Source organism: Melanostigma gelatinosum, assembly GCF_949748355.1.
Source record: "Melanostigma gelatinosum genome assembly, chromosome: 23".
Taxonomy (NCBI): Eukaryota; Metazoa; Chordata; class Actinopteri; order Perciformes; family Zoarcidae; genus Melanostigma; species Melanostigma gelatinosum.
This window is the reverse complement of record NC_136656.1, coordinates 11,660,392-11,680,960: the sequence shown is the minus strand read 5'-3', so window position 1 is coordinate 11,680,960 and position 20,569 is coordinate 11,660,392. Positions and strand designations below refer to the sequence as shown.

Sequence of the window (20,569 nt, the reverse complement as noted above, 5' to 3'; positions counted from 1 at the left end):
TCATAATGACTCTGTGAGGAGGAGGACGGTTGATGACACAGTCAGGTTCCACACGAGCAGTTCATCAAGGAATAAAAAAAGAGACACGATGATGGAAGGAAGAGAAGAGGTTCTTTCTCCTCTTTCATTCCTCCTCTCTCTCTCTCTCTGTCTCTCTCTCTCTCTGTCTGTCTGTTGTCTCTTCCTTCACTCCACCACTCTTTTATAATTTACCAAATAAAAACAGCCAGTGGGCAGATGGGGATCAAATTACGTTCACCTTTTACCTGCACTCCTCAGCGCAATTAGTGTCACGCGAACTTGTCATTTCAAATTGACACACTGCTGTTGTGCAATGTAATTATTTACCCGTCTGGGGAAAAGCTCTCTGGTATGACCAGTAAATAATGACGAACACACACACACACACACACCTGGGCCCTGATTTATCTGCCACATGTTTAACGTGCCGTTTACCATTACAGGGTCATCGTGTGTGTGGTTGTCTAATCAAAGGTGCCTCTGTGTTCAGTGTGTCGATCTAAACAGGTCTCATTGTTGTGCAACCCTTTACGTGTCCTGTGTGCTTTTACTGCTGGAAGGTTGGGGTTAAGATTTGAAGGGTTTGAGCATCAGGACCCGAACCCTGCTGCTCTTCCTATAGGTGTCCTCTTCTTTGCCTGTTCTTGCTTCTTTTTTTTTAAGAATCTGTGGTTTTTCTGGTCACATGGTGGGAGGGAAGGGCTGGGTCCTGTTCTTTAAACCTCAGAGGCCTTATTAGTCCCCGTCCCCCCCATCACCAACCACACCCGCCACCCACCCAGCTCCCAAGACAAAGTTAGGCTCAGGGAACAAAGAAGGTTTAAAGGAGAGAGAGAAAGACGGACCATGAACAACAAGCAGCCGTTTCCTTCCGCAGGGGGAGAGAAGAAAATCCAAAAAGCAGTCTTCTTTGATCTTGTGTCTTTTCTTGTGATAAATCTGTGTCTGTGATGCCTTTTGTTTTTGCTTTTGTACTCTTTTTAAAGAAAAAAAGAAACCCAACACAAAACAATAAGCAACCATGAACTCTTGCTGATTAGTCCTTTTTGCTCTTTCTTCTTTTCTTTTTTTGATATTCTTTTTTTTTCCATTTTTTGCCAGTAATCTTTTTTGAATTTTGTCTTTTCTCTTTTTCCCCCCTTTTTTTCTTAACCCTAGGTCCGCTCACAAAAAAACACGATGATTCTTCAATGAACAAGCCTCGAGACGAAGGTATTTTTGTTGCATGTTTTTCCTTTTTTCTTGTTTTGAAGTCTTTTTGGGGGCTGTGTACACATAGAGTGGAAAACACACACACAAGTCAAACATCTCTTGGGTGGGACTTTGGATATGAGATGCATACCGATGTGTTGCTGTAAGTGTGTGTGCTGACCGTTGCTGACTTTTGCCTTTGCAAATCCTAGCCTAATAATAATAATAGCCTTATATAAGGCCTGGCTAATGGAACCCAGACACCCTTCATTATACAATCATCTGCAGGCGCTGGTTTGTGTCTTCCAGAGGTCGTCATCTGGCTCTTAAACACATCATCATCTCCACTGTGCCCTTGAAAATACATTGGCCAACTAACAGCATTGTCCCAGCGCAAACAAAGCACCTATTGAGACGAGCTTACACAATGAGGTGCATTATTATTGCGCCTCAAGCCGCAGCTCAAGGATGAAATTGCTATTGAGTAAGGACCTACACAAATATTAAGCTAGCCTCATTCCAAGTCAATGATGATAACTCAAGGAAGGAACAAAAAAATTAAAATCGGGGACGTCCAAGGACACTGGTGCCCTACTTTGGAAGATTTCACAGTGGATGTGATTTTATCTGCTCTCTCACCCCCCCCCCCCCCCCCCTGCCCTTCCTTGTTCTTTTGGACTTGTTTCTTGGAGAAAAAGATGACTGATGATATTTTGATACATATTTCTCTTCATGCTATTTGGAGAGGGTTGTGCTGTTGAGTCTTTTTTTTTTCTTTTTTTCTTTTTTTCTTGCTCTTTGATTTGGGGTATTTTTTGAAGTTGGGAGTCGGAGGAAGTTTGACACAAGAGGATTTTCTTGGTGATCAAACGCACCGGCACAGACGCAACTTTTCTTCAGCCCCCGCAGTCAGCAGGCATGTAGAAAAACAGCCGAGCCCAGTCAAGAGGCTCTCCACCTTCCTCTAAACATGTATTTCATCCCTCGTCACGACATAGAATTAACAACATCTGATCGCCAACTATTGATCCCGACTCACTAACTCTGCAACAGAATCCCAAACTGCAATTCATCTGAGGTCAAAGTGGAAAACTGGAGTCACTGAATAGAGACCAAAATGAGTAATTCACAGATACTTAATAATAATTGTCTTGCTTAACAATATACAAACAGGTTTCTCTGTCAAGAAAAAGGTAGAGAATGTACTTTGCATAAGATGTTGATGTTTTCACAATATTATAGGTTACTGTCAGCGTAATATCTCCGGATCTGGACCCAGACTCCATTGTATCCAGACCCTGAACTTAAAACTGGTAATTGAGAATTTAAAACTTTTGACGGAGCGCTTCTATGTTAACCGGCGCAGCTTTTCTAGCCTTTACGGCACTCGTTCAGCGGTGCAGGAAACACACCGACCAATTACATGCGTTGTAAATCACATCACGTGATGCTGCTTAGCCAATCAAATGTGTGTATTCCAACAAGTTTCCCGACTCAAATGAGATTTACACACAATGGGGAGGGACGAGGAAGAGCAGGAGAATTACATAAGTCAGAGAAGTTATTTCTCATGACGTTCTCCAAAAAGAGAAAAGTGGTCCGAAAGGCCAGCATGTCATTATGTTCAGAGACCGTGACCATTATTAAAAGCGGTAAATGAAGCGCCTTGACGAGGCAAAGAACAACTCTTCTTAGCAAACGTACCAACTCGAATCCGGAATGAAGTCACAGATGACACACAACCTGAGAGCCCAATATGATCAGAATCCTATCACGTTAATTCACAATGATGTTAACAGAGAGAATAGAGCTGAAACAAGTGTTAATAACCACAGATGTAACGTTGATGAGAAGATGAGAAAAATATAATGTGTTTTTGGTTGACATCACTTCACCCTGAATGAACTCAATTTAAAGCTGCACGGCAATTCAGTGAAATGAACTTTTCGAAAATGAATTACTTTATTTTTTAAAAGCTTTCTGTGATGTCATTTAATCTTTAATCCAGACATTATTTTTACTTGAAGAGAGAGAATATTTATTTATGATTAGAGTATGTTTTATTTATGATTCATCCAGTTCAATTTGAAATCTGACAATAAGTATTGTTGAGATATTATTTCATTGAACTTTCTTTATTTGCTTTGACAGTCAGTTGTTGACTACAAACAGACGTGAATACAACTGTTGGCTACTTCAATATATCTGTGACTAAATCATAGAACAAGTTAAACATTATTGTGATGTTCCGGACCTTTGCATGAGGAAGTTTTTTGAAACAGATTTGATCAGCATATTTATAGATTCTGTGTTTTTCAGCGGGGGAGAATAACTAGATTTGTTTTGAAGAATATTTCATGAGGAAGTCAAACCTGTTCATGAAAAATCTAAATCGGACTCAAATGATTGTTCATACATATTCATAATTACATTATTCATACAAGCTGAGCATTTCTATGTCTCAAAACATGTCTGGAGGGGATCTTTAAATACATTTAGTCAAAACAGTGATATTAGAACCAGCCTCGTGTCAGTGCAGAATGAAACTGCTCTTCAGGTCGCTAAAGAAAATTCAGCAAATTTCCAGAAGCTATACACAGAGGACATGAAGTGACCTCATTGATAGCTTCGGCCCTGATGGTAATCACCGTAAACGTCTATTATGATAAACGCAGATCGCCGTTACAATACTGTACTAATAGTGTTAATCTAAGCACCACAACTTGTAATTTGCAGCCTCAAATGGATTGCGTTTGGACGCAGAAAAGGTGCTTTATCGTCTAAAAACAAAGCTGAAGCGGGACTGCTCTTTGTACAATGTCTGCATTGTGTCAGAAATACAGTGAAACGGGCACAATGGGCAAGTTGTTTGCGGTATGACCTTTTGGCTACTTCCTGCCTGGTGGAAATGATTCATGCACATACTCATGGCTGTGATACATGATTCCAAGCCACTCAGAGGCCTGACCTGTGCAACCTTGCGGCTTAAGCACTGTTCACTGTCAAAGACCTGCAATGGTTTTGAGTTGTTAGAAACCAGACTCAGAGTGCGGAAAACGGTTATAATCCGACGTTAGCGTGGCAGAATCCTCCCTCATTCGGTTCCTTCATTATTTTTCCGACCAACAAACAATATCTTCGACTTGAACGAACCCGGAAACATGGCCGGCTTTTTATCTGTTTATGGCGGCGGCCGGCACAATCAGTTCATCAAATTCGTCCTCATTCTCTCCTCTGTATATATCAACAGCCATTTTTCCAAATTGAGCGTGCTTTCAAGCATGAAGCGTGAAAACCTATTCATGACTATTACACACACTCTAACGTGGAGAGGAGCAGCGAGGACTTAAGGCAGCATCCTGCGCCCAGAGAGATGACTCCATTCAGCAGCAGTGGGACTTGCTCTCTGCTCTGCGTCAGATGTGAGCGAGCAAAGGCTATTGGGCCGCAGTGCTGCTCAATGTTGATGTTCAGAAAGATTGATAGGGCTTACAGCACAGCGCTGTGTGTAGACGTGTGTGTGAGGATTACAAACCAGAGCGAGATTGAGTTAAATCAAGAAAGAGACAGAGAGAGTGTTCCTGTGCCATCCTGTGTGTCAGCTCTGATCAGAGACAAACCAGAGCCACCTGAGCCCCAAACCTGGAACATATTTCTGCCAAGAACAATGTCACCTCTCTCTGCCACACACACACACACACACACACACATAATAATATAAGCAGAGCCAGACAATACACACATGCCCGGAAAAAAAGGAAATGTTCCATCAAAACCAAATTGACAGACACAGATGAAGTTCAGTTTATAGCAGCAACACTAACTTTTAAAACTGGTTGCCAGCCGTTGGTTGCCGAAACTTACAATGTGGTTGCCATTTTTAGTCCCCTAATATTTTGAGTAATGAAGCTTAATTATAGAAATGTATCATAAAAGAATAAAAGCTTTATGTTCTTTGAATTGGTTGCCAAGGTATTACTGTTGAGCCCTGATGAAGCCGTGCAGTGCAGGGATAAACTACAGTAGCAACACTTACCATTGTTCACAGTGACCTACATATTTAGGGATTTATGTCAATTGAGAATAAAAATACACGCTTTCTGATTCTGAAATGATACTGACAATATAAGAAAAAGAAATATCAAATAATGTCAACTGTTCTTCCATCTGCTTCATTGTATTTATTCCATAAAGAGGAATAAGGGAGATTGAAGAGAGCTGCAGGAGGTTGTATTCGGTGATTTGAGAGGCAGGCGTAATGCAGTACTTCATTCGATTCTGCTGATCTGCAATCTGCAGCCAGTCACTTCAGACTCCTCACAGGTGCCTAAAATGCTAAAAAAAAAATCCATTGAGATTAGCCGCCAGCAAATTACAACCCGAGCAGAGCGTCGAGATCCTGCACTCTGATGAAACGTGTCCTGGTCAGTGGAGTAAAACAGAGATAAATAAGTCAAATAAATAGACTTAGGACGCAATCAAAGGTTCGACTGTGAAAGCTACTTTAGTATCGAGAAGACTATTTCTTTCATGATCCTGATTATCATCCTTTGGAGGCAACATGTTGTAAATTATATGAAGGATCGAAAGAGGCTCTGGCTTCTTCCAATAATGTAGTCAATATTCTTCATGACTGGTGATGATAAGAATATTTAATTACAGTATAATATTGGGTATCATTATTCAAACAAAGCAGTGAAAGGTTTCCATTTGACCTCTTAGCCAGTTCTGATAATAAGGTAGACTGCCGATTTGATACTTTTATAACACATGAACTGAATTAATGACTTGCATGTTTATTGAACAAATGGAGCTTCTTTTAGTTTGTAGATGTAAAATACAAATAAAGGAAAATAGACTCAAGACTACAGGATACTGACTTTCAATGTGGGCTGGCTGTGTCATTGCAGTTCCTCACTGCAATGAGAAACAAATAATAATCTGTAATGGATTTCAAGGTTTCTTGTAATTTCCTTTGCGCAAGGAAATTAGGTTTGTTTTGCAAGAACATGAATTGAACTTGTAGAAGAAACCTTTTCTCATTTACTACCCAGTCTTTACAGGGGATTAGATATCTTTATTAGGACACCGCTAGACCCAAATGGCTGCGGTGAACTAACTAAGTTTTATATTAGTTTATATTTCGCAAAACAGATAATCAACGTCAGATCACTACTGTTGAATAGCATCCAATTTTATCCAATTTTGAGTTTGTTAAAGGGATCGGCCTGAATCAAAACGTCAGGAAAAGTGTCACCAAGTGCCAAAACATGTTGGCCACTAGGGGGCAGCAGAAAAGGGGATTTCTACAATAATGATTGATATAAAAAATATTGATTGGTGCAGCTTTAAAAGGCCTATATTTTCAATTATTATCAGTGCAAAAGCAAACAAAACCAAATGTTTCATTTTTTAATACGATTCTTCAATCATTATTAATAGAAACTTCAATTGTATTCGTCCAAATTGCAGCTGCACATATTCCGCCATTGTGTTTTAAACGTAACTACTGCAGATAAACACTGTTTACTGATCTCAAACTAGATCATAAGACCTATACTTCATGGAAGTATCTATTTATTTTAGTACTCTGTAGTCGTGTAACCTCTGATCATGCTAGTTTGGTGTTCAAAAATACTTTGCAACATAAAATGAAAAAGAAGGGCCTGGTTGCACATTTTATGTTGTATTAGTATGTTGTAGTTCATTGTGATCTACACACAGCACAACATACAGTAGTATAGTCGGAAACACGGTGCTTTAGGTCCAATTAGCACAAGGCCGTCTGTGTAACAGAATTAAGCACTCGTCCAGAAAGAGAACGCATCAGCAGCAAAAGCCCACAGTGGCAATGTGAATTATGATGAAGAATGAAGACAGAGCCATTGAAGATGCTCTGTGCTCGTACCGTGCTTCTCCGGTAAATCTCACTGTGCCTAGAAACAGTGTTGACTTCAATTATTAGACATGAATAAAACAACAGTGGCCAGGATGCCATGTGTACAGCTGAGTAGAGCAATGTCAGCATTCAGACTTGTGTTTCTCATAATTATTCATCTCATCCGGGATTTTTACAAAGCTGTGAAACAGCATGCGGGGACTGAAATGAATACTGACCAAGCACCGAAGCCTTGTTAAGCTCCATCTATAAAAGTCACTGTCCCTGCTGACCACTGTATGTTCGAAGCAGGAACAATGGCTCCGTATCCAACAGGCTGTTGATTAACTGCCTGTAACACTGGCTCTCTACAAAGTGTTTTTTCCACCGGCTGGATGAGTGAGCACGGTTTACTGAATCAGCTTTGTCTTTTAATTGAATATGTCGCAGAACGGCTGAAAAGCGGCCCGGATGGTCGTACAGTGTAGTCCCAATGTAAAAAAATAAATATGTATTCGCGGCTGCTGAGAATATTTTTACGAAGTCGGAGGAGCGAAGAACGAGAAAATGGACAAAGAGACATGAAGGGGCATGAGTTAGAGCGATGGCGGGAACAGAGAAAGTTGCGTCTGGAGTGGCTTCATCACAGACACATAATGCTCTCTCCTGGATGGCAAGATGCTCGATGGTCTGCAGGAATAATAAGAGACTGTCTGTAGTGAGACAGATACCAGCTGTTGTCTCCAACAGCAAAATTTCTCTCCATTTCCTCCCCCTTTTTTTGACCGTATCTGTCTCCCCCTCCCCCTCTCTCTGTCTCTTTGTATTATGTGGTGCATCCACTGTGGTTATAACTCTGTTAACAGACGCTGGCCTGTGGGCAATGCCGCATCCCTCCATATCGGCCTCTCTGTTCATGCCCTAGACCATGCGATTGTCATACAAGCATAAAGTTATGCAGTATGTATTGCTGCAACTTAGTTTTCTTTTTGTGTTTTACATGTACATCAATCTGACAGTGGTGTTTCACCAAAGTGGCAAAAACATGATAAATGTTGCTGTTTTGCATATAATCCACACTGTAAACAGTGTCATTCTGCTTTTGACAGAAGCCATTTCACTGAATGGTGCACATTATGTTTTACATAATATGTAAAACATAATGTAAAAAACACATGTAAAACATATTATGTTTTACATGTATTACAAATGTCCACCAGTAAAATAAGCAACTCAGTCATTTTACTGTGAGTTTAAACTCCTTGGTCACTTTGTTCGGTACTATATAATCTAATACAATCCACTACAACAGCTCAGATATCAATGTTTAGTTTTTGTAAAAAACGTTCACAGAGGTGTTGATTCAACGATGTGTTTATTATTATTGTACATGCATCTCTGCATGAAGCCATTCATTCACACATCGACACACTTACGGAGTCAAACACATATTCATATCCTTTAATCCAGACCTTATTTCACTTTAAATGAGAAGAATAGTTATTTATGTATTTCTATGTGTTATTTATAATCCATCCAGTTGAATTTGAAAACAGAGTAATAATTTGTTAAAATATAATTGATGTGTACTTTATTTGATTTGACAGTTGTTGACTACACAGAGACGTTGTTACTACTATTAGGCTTCTTGAACATATTGATATATATATATGGCAGTAAATAGCGCAAGCTCGATATTATTGAAATGTTTCGGACCTTTGCCCGAGGAGATTTTCTCGCGCCATGCCAGGACGGAGACTTGACATGATTCGTCCTTTTCATATAATTAGGAGCATCCAGGAAGATGCTGTCCTGCTAAATCCCTCAATTTCCTTTTGGCTTTTTTTTTTACCACGGACACGCTGTACAATACACATTGCTACCGCCGTGAAATACAAAAAGACAAGAAGGCCGTGAGCAATCAGCAGTGAGAAATGTGGTGGCCGGCGTCCATTCTATTACTCATTTCACCATTTTTTACATCCTTACATCCGAGTACAAATTACTTTTTAAGAGGATTTTGAACGGAACGAGGTGGCAACCGGGACACGATTGGGTAGTATATAGAGAAATGATGAAAGGAGAACGGAGAGAAACAACAGGAAGGAGCAGAAAGAGGAAGGGCAGAGCAGAACTGACTGTGAAAAATGCAAAATAAAACAAGAAAACAGGAGAATAGGGAAGCACACGTGCTAGTGTGCCAAAGAATAGCACAGCTGGGCTCAGCGTATAGTGTAAAAACACCCAGCGCAGAGCAGAAAAGGATTTCTGCAGTAAAAAAGGATCAACAGTACTGTCAAAGCAACTTTATTTTAACATTACGACAGATGTCTCTTGTCTCTCTTGTCTTTCTCCGTCGCTCCGTCTCTCGGTGGGCCTGTCGGTTATTTGCTGCTGGAGCTCCCAGCGCTCTCCCGATACCTCGATGCTCGGCCCACGTCGTGTCAAGGTTGTGTCAATATCGTGTCGAATACACCGACTCCATCGCTCGCTGACGGATAGGATTTTATTGAGCTTGAAACCCTTTGACAAGACAAAGAAAGCGAGGAGGAGGGAGACTGAGGGAAAGAGGGAGATGAAAAGGATTGGAAGGTACCGGGAGAGAGAGCAAGAGAGAGAGAGAGACGGGGAAGAAGAGAGAGAGCTAGTTGGCGCCGTGTCGCCTGTCAGCTAGCTTAGCGTTTGGGGAAAAGCTCAACACAGTTTCTTTCTTTTTTTCTCTGGCACTTATCTGAGTTTATTGCCCTGTGTAATGGCTATAAGGGGCCGAGGGAAGCAACAGTGAAGGCTGGCTCAGCTCCTCTCCCGCTCCTGGAACTCAGTAAATACCCCAATGCTGGCTTTGACCTAGCCCAGAGCTATTACGGGCCTATTTAATCCAAATCAATCAACTTTAAAGCGCTCACTGAAACAAATGAAGTTTGTCAAATTGTATGGCGGAGAAGCCCTCCCAGCAGGCGCTATAGTGAGACCAGCCACAGAAATATACTCTAGGTTGGATGATGCGTGGTTTTGAAATACATGCTGCATTATGATAGAAGAAAGGGAGCATTCCAACATGTAAGTGCTTTAGCAAGAAGGGGTCTGCTGCACTACCAGTAGAGGATAGGTAATAATCTCACCTCCTTTATGGGATTCCTCTGCTATTTATGTCTTCATGTGGCCATTTTCCTTTATGCTGTATTGGAGGTGTGGTTGCAACCGTTGAGAGAATTGCCCTATTAGGCTTAATGGATGTAGAGGCGGTGGTGCAGTGATGGAGGAGGCCGAGGAGCGGGACGCAGCCGTGGACCCTTCTTAATAATCGCCCTCTCTCACCCCGTCGTAAATTGGCAAAGAGTTTCACAGTTTACCCGCTGCGGTGGAGGGCTGGGCATGTGACTAAGCAGTACTGTATCTCTTTAGTGTGAATTAAAAACATTTAAATATATTGTTTCAAATTGTTTCTGGTCAGTTTTCCGACTCGTGGAAAGAAGGGATTTTTAAATACACATTACGGTGTTTGTTTTACGACATTGTCTGTTTGCTTCTGTAGATTTCTCCGAAATTAACCCAAAGTTACCATTATATAATCATTAGTGTATTTAAACAAAAAACAATTGTCTTAGTGTCGGTAATAAACTAGGGAAGTGTCATGGTGATATCTTTTAGTTCATTATTTTACCCTACAAACTCGTAGTGTCTTGCAAAATGTACATCATTTTATAAAACATCTTTAAAGGGAAGCAAGAAATCTCCCCTTCATCAGCACTTACAGCCACCACATTCTCAGTATATCTACATTCTGAAGGTGTTTTGCAGAGGGGTGTGTTCATATATTATTCATAGGCTGATTTATAGAACATTTTATTCCCAAAAACATGGCGAAATGTATTCATTTTTCCTGGCTGTTCAGAGTCTTCTCTGATTTATGGAGTGATAAAAAGAGATAAAAAAAAAACCTTTGACTTTTTCTCTTCATCCAATCTTCGGATTTATGGTCTGGAAATGTATGCAAATTAGCACATATTTAATACTTAAACATAAAATGTCAGAACACAAGACCAAAAATATTTGTCTTATTGTCAGTAATCTACTGTGGACTGTTTTATGGTGAACTCTACGTCTATGTTTAAGCGCTAGCAGCATTTAGTTAAGGTTAGGGAAGGAAAAAGTCAACACTGACACTTTTACAGTATTTGATGAAAAACACCATCTTGTCAATCGTGTCAACGTCCTTCACTTACACACCCTCCATCCCATCCTCCCTCCTACGACGTCTGTGTGGGACAAGAAAGTGGCACCTTAAGAAAAAACACCGATCAAGAACATCATTTAATTTCAAACGTATTCAGCTGAAGTAATTATTTACACTTCGAGGAGACATGTTGGTATTTGATGATGTCTGAATTCCTTGATTATGCAAATGTTTTTCTTTACCCATGATCAAACTCGCCCAGCCTCTGGTGGTTGGTATCATTAAAGTAAACAATGCCGATCAATTGTCTGTGGCGTCAGCAAATACACTAATATGCTGGACCTGCTAGTGGTGTCTAAAATGATGTGTCTTCGCTGCATGAATGTTAACATCACTGAATCAGCATTAAGGGATGAGTAAACAATGCCAAGCTCAAACAAACAGTGAACAGGTAGTGATGTGATGTTGTGATGCATATAAATAGTTGAGCCGAATGTTCTTGGCAGGTACATTTATTCATGAGTTTGTGGAATGGGAGCCAAACAGCTCATTTTGGACTCCGGATCATCACAGGACAGATGTGATCAAGTGGGACTTCAGGTGGAAAACTTCCATCGGTCATATTCCCAGATGATTTGAAACGCCGAGATGTCGCTGTCTGCCAGCGGCCATTCTCGGTGCAGTTGCACAGACACAGGGAAAGTGTGCGCTGTGGTGAATGTGAGTTGCCACAACACCAATCAGAGCTGGAGGTCTGACAGCGCTGTAGCCGAAGCAGAACTCGCTGCTCCGCCATCAGATCAACTGTCAGCGCAGACAAGACGAGATAAGTGGCTGCTGATAATCCATATCATGGCCACTCTGCCAATGCAACCCACATTAAACACAGGATTGAAGCATTGTGCAGTTATCAAGAGCAACCCCTCCCTCTACAGCCACGGCGGCACTGCGTCAGCGCGGCAGGAAGCGCGTCAATTGACCCTTTGCTAAGCCCCGCCCCACGCTGCTCCTCCCTCAAGCTGTCACAGTCTAACGTTTGGAATAAAGAAAAAAAGCTATTTCAGAGGGAAGCAGACAGAAGGGTCAAGACAATGTGTTTGAAGGATATATCCAGGATGTCAAACGGATTGAGCAGCGACAACAGGTTAAAAAGATAAAGCTAGAAGCTGAAGCCTAAAGAGTGGTTTGAGACACTGTTCCTGTAAAATCACTCAAAAGCAAAGGCAGAATGTGAGCATAGAAGTGCTAATGCACGCTGCTAATGTTTTGCGTAGAAATTGAATGTTTTAGAAACTTGTATTTCTTTCCAAAGTTCAACCATGACAAGCTCAAAATCAACAAAACCTGCTTGAAAATATAGAAAATCTGAAAGGATGCCAAACAGATATCAAAGCATATAAAAACAAACCATGAAACTGCCCAAAAACCATGAGAAAATCTGCATAAAAACTACACTGGTCATCAAAAGTAATACCGAACAAAAATAAAACAAAGGGGACATGTGGGGGTAATATGCTTGAGTGTGTGTGTGTGTTTGTGTTTGGATGTCAAGACTCACTCAGAGAACATCTCTATAGGGGGGATGGACAAGCCAGAGACTCCATCTCAGCCTGTGTCAATGAGGCCTCACAACACACACACTCACACACACACTCATTCAGTCCCAATTAGACCTTGGACACCCTGTGAAACCAGGGCTGGAACGGCAGCCTCGGTAATGGCCAGATCGTTATGGTGTCGGAGGGAGGGAAGTAGCGAGGGCAGAGAGGCCGAGAGAGGGGAGGAGGGAGGTGGATTGGGGATAATAAGAGGTTACGAGAGGACAGACGAGGAGCGCTGGACCGGGGGGTTGATTCTGCTGTAGACATACACAGATGTGGAGATGCAAAGGGAATAAATGCATGGACGTGTCTATACAGAGCACAAATGATTGCTTGAGAGCCTTTCATTGTCCTTCATTCCTTGCACTTCCTCAGAGTAATATCCTGCTGCATATGCAGTGCATGAAAATCCATATTGTTATATTCTATTGGTGATGCAAGTAATTCAGCACTAAAGTGTTAAACCGGGAGCCAATTCATGATTGTTTCCACCTCTTGCACCAAAGATATATGAATAGAAATGACACACACATGTTATCTCCAGGCCCTCACAGCCCCGTCTGCCTCCCTGTCCCTCCTCTCCAGCCACATCTCCTTTTCCCCTTCGTCGCCATTTTCCATCCATCCACCGGACGCCCTCTGACTTTCCTTCCTTCCCCCCTCACCGGAGTGCCCCGCCCATCTGCACACCTGTTCCCACTTCCCTCATCTGCTCTGCGGTTCCCTCCACCTGCTCACCTGCAGCTCATTCCCTCATCAGCCTCTCAGTTCACCAGGCGGCCCAGGTCCATTCATCACCTGCCAGACCCGTCATAGTGTTTCATGGTTTTCTTGTTGTGTCTTTTTTTTGTTGGTGTTGTTGTTTTGGAGCTTCTGTTACCCCTAAACCTGGACCTGCACAGGCCGGTCTGCCTGCTTTCCTGAACCTGCCTATCTGGACCTGCCAGTAAGCCCATATGATATCCCTTCAATAAATACAAGGAGTGAGGATGGCCTTAGAGGAATAAGGAGTTAGGATAGTATTTTTTATTAATCACTATTACTATTGTGATACTATCATGTCTTGTATTCATAATCTTCTGAGCTACTGTGCGTATAAGTGTCAAGCCTCACGCAGTCCAACCAACAGTGTAAATCACATGCAAACCAGGGTATTTTGTCAAACATAAAGAATGTGGAGATAAATACATGCGGAACGGAAGGGAGGAAAGGAAGGCAGAGGAGACGGTTCAACGGAAGTCTAAAAGGCTTCAGGCTCAAAGAAAGGGATGTGGGAAATGGAAGAGAAGAAGACTGTTATGGGGGAGAAGAGGGAGGCGGCAGTGGGAGAACAAGGACAATGCCTGTGATTGTATCGTCTTTGTCACTGTGGCATTTTGGAGGACAGCGTGTGTGTGTGTGTGTGTGTGTGTGTGTGTGTGTGTGTGTGTGCGCGCATTCACGTCCCCATCCACTCAATTTGTGGAATTGATCCGCTCCCTAATAGTGAGCAAAACAAAAAGTCAGCCTAATCCAACCTCTATTTATAACACAGATGGGAGAGAGGAGGTGGGGTGAGGGATACAATTCAACAGTAAGAGTGCTACAAAACCCTATGACAGAGAGATGAGAAGAAATATAGAGGAAGACAAATGGAGAGCGAGGGGAACAAAGAAATGGGGGAAAAAAGCAAGACCACTCAGTGCCACTGAAAGGATGTATGAGAGAGCTCACAGACTACCAGCAAGAAGAGAGCCAGTGGTCGACTGAGAGAGAGCGAGAGATGAGAAGGAAGGGGTTAAGGCAGAGAAACTGGAGATCAGAAAAACCAACGAGTGGAGAGGATGAGAGAGGCCAGGCTGGTGGCTGCCGGAGGACGAGAGCGAAGAGCGAGCGGCGAAGAACACAAGATAGATTGAGAGCAAAAGGAAGCGAGACAGAAAGAGGCGAGAGCACTTGCTGGCGGGCGGCAGCGAGAGGGTGAAGAGGTGGTGGAGAGCGAAGGAGCGATAGATGGACAGCGAGAGAAATTAGTGAGGAGCACTTGTGTTTTTGGAGATGTTGTCGAGTCGAATGAGAGCGTGTTGTTGTGAGACTGGTCAGGGCGGCTATTCTTACCCCCGGTGGCTCAACTGGTCTTTTTTTCTCTCCCTCGCTCTTTTTTTTACCTCGCCCACACTTAATCTGCTGAAGGAAAGAACAAGCATTGCCGTCTAATTTGAGGAGAGGAAAGTCGGCGCAGGAGGTGTTGAGCTCGATATACAAGAGGAGCAGGTGCTCTGCAACCACAATAACAACTAGCCCGCTACCATTGGAAATGTGATGAAACTGTAAATCAGCGTGAGCAATATTTACGCATATAATAGCACGGATCATTTGTATGCAGTACAAGATAGATGATGCAGGCACATCTGATGGCTTTAGAGCAGAATCTGTTGAGCTGTTGAGCTGGAGGGCTTGCTGGTCTGATCTTTGGAAGCATATTGAGCTGTCAGGTGGGTGTTTGCTCGCTGTCGCAGGTGAAGTCGGTGTAGACGGAGTACAAACAGCACAGCAGCGAGGATCACCCTAACTGGTCCCCACAGCGAGAACGGAGGCAGCAGCACTTGGTTTGCTGTGTGTGTGTGTGTGTGTGTGTTTCCACAGTATGTGCACCAACCAGTGGGGAACTGGTGGAGCTTTTAGGCTCTCTTTGATTTTCATGTATTTCGTCTAATTTACGGACCTTCATCATGAAGTTAGACTTGGAGTCATTTTGTTTGTGGGACGTTTGCAAAAACATTTTCTCTTACAATGCATGCACAGCAAATTAAGTATCCAGGCTTTAAAAGCGGCTAAAGACGACTCTTTTTCTTTCAATTTATTGTGAAATAAATGTTGCCTTCGGCATTTAGATTGGGTTGTTTTTCTGGACAGTAGCCAGGCTGCCAGTGGTAGCATGTTGCTAATGCTAGCAGCAGAAAAACGAACCGGGTGCAACAAGGAAGCCAGCGTTAGCATGGCCAGCGTTAGCATGGCCAGCGTTAGCATGGCCAGCGTTAGCCATGTAGCTAGATTTGTTCGTTTGATCAAATAAACAAAGATAACGTTTTCCTGCGGTGGTCTTTCTTAAATGTGCAGGGGGGGAACTTACTTCATTCCAAAAACAAATTTTAGTTGATGTAAAACCGAACAACCAAACAAAATCTGTTGGTAAATCTACCACTATCCAATCGGCTGCACACACAAATACACACACACACACACACACACACACGGATATTTACAAGCACACACACGAGGCACAGCTTTTCTGTCAGTGTATTTATTCCGCCAAATGTGATTATCCCATAAACCCTCGACAGGCGAGCACATACCATATGTTCATGCGCAAAATAGAAAAGAGTGGACAAATGCAGCCACATCTAACTGTGTCAAAAAATCCCCCAAAACAGATGTTTTATGGAGTTTTGAAAGCGTGACAACAGACCTGTTTGATGCAAAAACACTTTAAAATGTAATAAAGTTACAAGTGAATATAGTTGATAATCATCTTCGTATAATAATGCATACTTTAATGTGTTAAGAGGCTCACAGTACACTGGTACTGACACTTGAGAGACGCATTAGAATGCATAGAAATGTTGTACGTTGGATTGTTTGTATTTAAATACACTTACAGTCTGTGTCAAAATGAATAGAGAAATGCAAAAGAAACTGAAAAAAAGAGTGAAATGTCTTTCTTTACTTTCCTTGAAGAAGCTCATTCCTCGTATCCAGAAACCCAGCTGATTCTCACAAGTATTCTAATTCCAGTGCACACACACACACACACACACACACACACACACACACACATGTCCCAGATGCAATCAGTGTGGCCTTTGCTTTGATCCATTGTGCTCTAACGATTAAGCCTTCGCCCTGCTCGGTGGCCTATAGGCCAGCTCTGCTGCTGTGCATCTCATCACATCCCATTCATCACCCTGTGTCTGTCTCCACCTCCAGTCCTCTATCACATCAGCCTGCCACTGACCTACTATTACACACACACACACACACACACACACACACACACACACACACACACACACACGTTTGAGACCGACAGCCATACAGTTAGTTGACAGTACACTGTATTATTTTAGCTTTTCCTGAATGCAGTTCCTTTCATGTTGCTCACTCAAGGTTTGGGCAAAGTCCCTGTTTGCAATATGAGATCTTTGGTGACTACTGGATTTATTTTCCATTAGAATCAGCCATTCTTACAGATCCATCAGTAATATTTGACAGATCATCTCATTGTGTTTCACTGTTTGCTGCGATCAAAACAAGATCTTCAATTTTGGCGCATCAAAAATGATTTAAAAGCTTTTTTTCTTTGTACAAATGAAACTCGTTTGAGGCTTTTCTTCTGAATATGCAACAGATATGATTGGCATAGTTGGAGCAAAGCCTCATTCCAGCGCATATTTCACCTTGTAAATCGAGGATGTATATGCATTTCTTCAGCTGCTCGACTTGCTCATAGATTTGTAATAATTCCAATCCATCACGATTTAAATTACAGATCTCAGAAATACGAAAACATACAGAAATGTATTCCTTCCATTACACTGTTACAATATTTTCACCACTCTGTAACCTTTCTGTTAATCGGACCACCAGTACAAAGAGCTTCTGTGTATTTGCACACAGATGACAGTTCATCATTTGCTGTGAGCAATTTCCCTATTATTACAGCTTGGAACCTCGGCGTAAAAGGTCAATATTTACCTCACACCCACACGTGCTTGTGCACACACACACACACACACACACACTCCCTGGCCTATCCACACTGACGGAAATAGAAACGGTGGAAAAGTACACTAAGTCGAGCCTTTTTCTGGGAGAAATGAAAATGCTAATTTTGAGAAGGTGTGATTTTCTGCATGCTGCACCTTGAGTTGCCGTTTCACCCCAACGTGATTCAATATCTTTTTTTTTTTTATTACGTCTCTTCTGTAAGGAGAGGGCCCTCCGCCTCCATCTGTCCATGCCCGGTTTAACGTATGGGAAGATGATATCTCAGCCGGCTCCTCTTAAGAAGCAATACATGCTTTTCAAACGCCGTGTCCTCTATTGCGAGCCGTCTCTCTGCCGTCGCAGCTCGACGAGATGTGGTTGAGGTCACTTCTTCTAGCTGTTAAGCTTGATAATCTAAGGCTTTTTGTTATCCTGCCTGTTACACCCTGAAGTTCAGCTGTGTGCCACTCAAGTGCATCAATCTTTCCTCTGCCTCTCGGCTCGGCTCTATCAGTGTTTACTGACGGCACACATCATTCTTCCCATAAAACCAACAGCAGACAGTGACACACGGCTCGCGCTACATCCCCGCGACGAATCAGTGGCTTGATAACGCGGTGGAAGCGAAAGCCCCGCGTCTCATCGGGAGACGAGAGGGTGGCGTCTCCGAGGGGCGGGCGGTGGGCGGCGCGCACAGCTGGAAGCAACTCGACACAAATTCGGGCCTAATCGTCTCATTGTTTCCGTTCTGCTTGAGAGGATCAGCAGCCATGCTAAGCTCCTCGGGGTACCGGCCCTCAGTTGCTCTCTGCCATCTTGCTTTTGTCGTCGTTGTTGTTGTTGTTGTTGTTGTTGTTGTTGTTTGCGATCGCCGAGCAGAGCCAATTTATTTCGGTGGCATTGTTTGGTTTGTTTTATTTTGTCGACCTTTCAATATGGTTTTCAGTTAATCATTGTTTCTTCTTTGTCTTTAGGGTGCTTTGTTGTTCATGAGGTGCTGTTATGAGAAATGAGCTCAGCCTGTCAGTATTTTCTTGTCGGTAGTAATTCGCGTCTTTATTTCTAACAGAGTTTATTATTGCAGCGGTGGGAGAAGTATTCTGATCCTTTGACGCAAGTCAAAATAGGCTTTTAATGTGAAGCAACAGCAGTGGTGGCAAGTGGCTGGTTGTCAGGTTCATGCTTGTTTTTGGGCTTTCTACTAGCACGTGTTTACATGCTCAACACATTGTTGTTCTCACACTGTCTGACTGAAGATATCTGCCTTCATCCTCCCCGTTGTAGCGCCTGTCTCTTTAAGCCTTTGCGAAGATACTTCTTGTCTGATTTCACAGTTTGGGGATTGGTCGGTACTGCAGATACCCAGATGTATGTGCAGAAAGTAACATTATTTAAAACAAAAAAATAACTTCAAAAATGTGCTCCGTACTTCAGTAAATGTAGTTACTTTCCATCACTGATCAGACAAACTCAACTTAATCCAACAAGCAAAGAGTGAGGAAACCTCCCGGCCATGTCTCTTGGTGACGTTGACCTGTTGCTGTTCCTCTTAGTTGGACATGATAACAGCAGTCTAACACGAATCGGTGCTTGCGCCGCCATGCCACCATGAGTAAGCCTCTGCCTTCCCTCCATCAGCCCGCGTCTGTGCGGAAGCATTTGCCATCTGTCCATAATCTCGCATCGGATGTCATGGATTTGTCGAGGCTTTTCGCATGTATATTCTGGACGCAGCACAATGCACGGAATACAAGACGACATGTTGTCATTCAGCGCCGGCTCTGTTTGTCTGCAGACGGGTGGTGAACAAAATAACTCGGGGAAAAGCAAGTCAAGGAAATGTTATACGTATACCACATGTTTTCCCAGGAGAGCTGATGATGTTGTTATTATTTTATTTGCTGCATAACATTTGCATTTTTTTAATGAGATAAATTAAGGAGGCTAGCTGTGTGGTGTAAGCTTTAAAAGCAGTTCATCCCACACGGGGATCACGTGTGAATCCTGAGGCTGGGAACCGAACCACCCGCCCATCTGTGGGCATTGCATGCTAAACTTTTATTGTGGCAGCAACAGGACAAAGCCAGAGGCAGAGAGAGAGGGAGAGAGAGAGAGAGCGAGAGAGAGAGATTTGATTTTTCAAAAGCACTTTATTCACATTTTTCAATTTTTACAATTAAAGAGCTAATGCATTAAAATCACTGATTGCTCCATTTAAACAACCCACACATAACCCATCAAGTAAACACCTGCGCAAACACCAACTTATCTTTTACAATGGAACAAACAATATTTTCAAAAACACCAACATCGTTTAAAAGCGTCTAAATCTCCAATGTGTGTGTAAAACCTGAACTCTAGCCAGAGTCTGGCCCTGATATTACACAGCCAGACTGCCCCGGCCTCCTGCCCCTCCCCGGTCTCCACTTTGGCCTTTCTGCTCAAATAAATGGCCATTTTGGCTTCCCCCAAAAGATAGTTCAGTAGCTGCCACTTTTCCTTTTCTGCTTTCTTATAGGCAGCTCCCATGATAAAAACCCTTTCAGTAAAAACCATGTTAAAAAGACTAAAAACCAATGCTAAAAGAGAGAAGAAGCTCAAAACAGTGGGATTAAGAACCGAAATAAAAGCGTTGGAGGCGACAGCACCGTGTAAAATCCTCCACTGGAGGTCGGCAGTCCGTTTCTTCAGGGGAGGCTTGTATAAAATCCTCCACTGTGGGCCAGGCCCGCCTTGTCCCAGTCTGCCTGACCACACAGTGGGGTGCCGGTTGCACAGTCCAGACCTGTTTGTGCTCTTGACACAATTAAAATACAGCGTCCTCTTGTCTGCCTTGTGTAATGTCAGAGTCTCTGGGCACGTCGTAGCGAGCAGGGGGCCGGTGAGTTCCCCTAGCCCCGGGCTCAGGGAGATATCAGGGAACGGGTCTGCAGGGTCCGGCTCAACTCCTCGGCT

At 42.8% G+C, this 20,569-nt stretch overlaps 1 protein-coding gene across 1 annotated transcript in view; it reads left to right on the top strand.

The window, feature by feature from the left end:
* nlgn2a (neuroligin 2a) overlaps nt 1-20,569 on the top strand; it is a 159,582-nt gene that overhangs the window by 77,933 nt on the left and 61,080 nt on the right. The window contains exon 3 of the mRNA XM_079295478.1: nt 1,180-1,233. Within this exon, the coding sequence (XP_079151604.1) occupies nt 1,180-1,233 (54 nt within the window). The remainder of the gene's footprint in view (nt 1-1,179; nt 1,234-20,569) is intronic.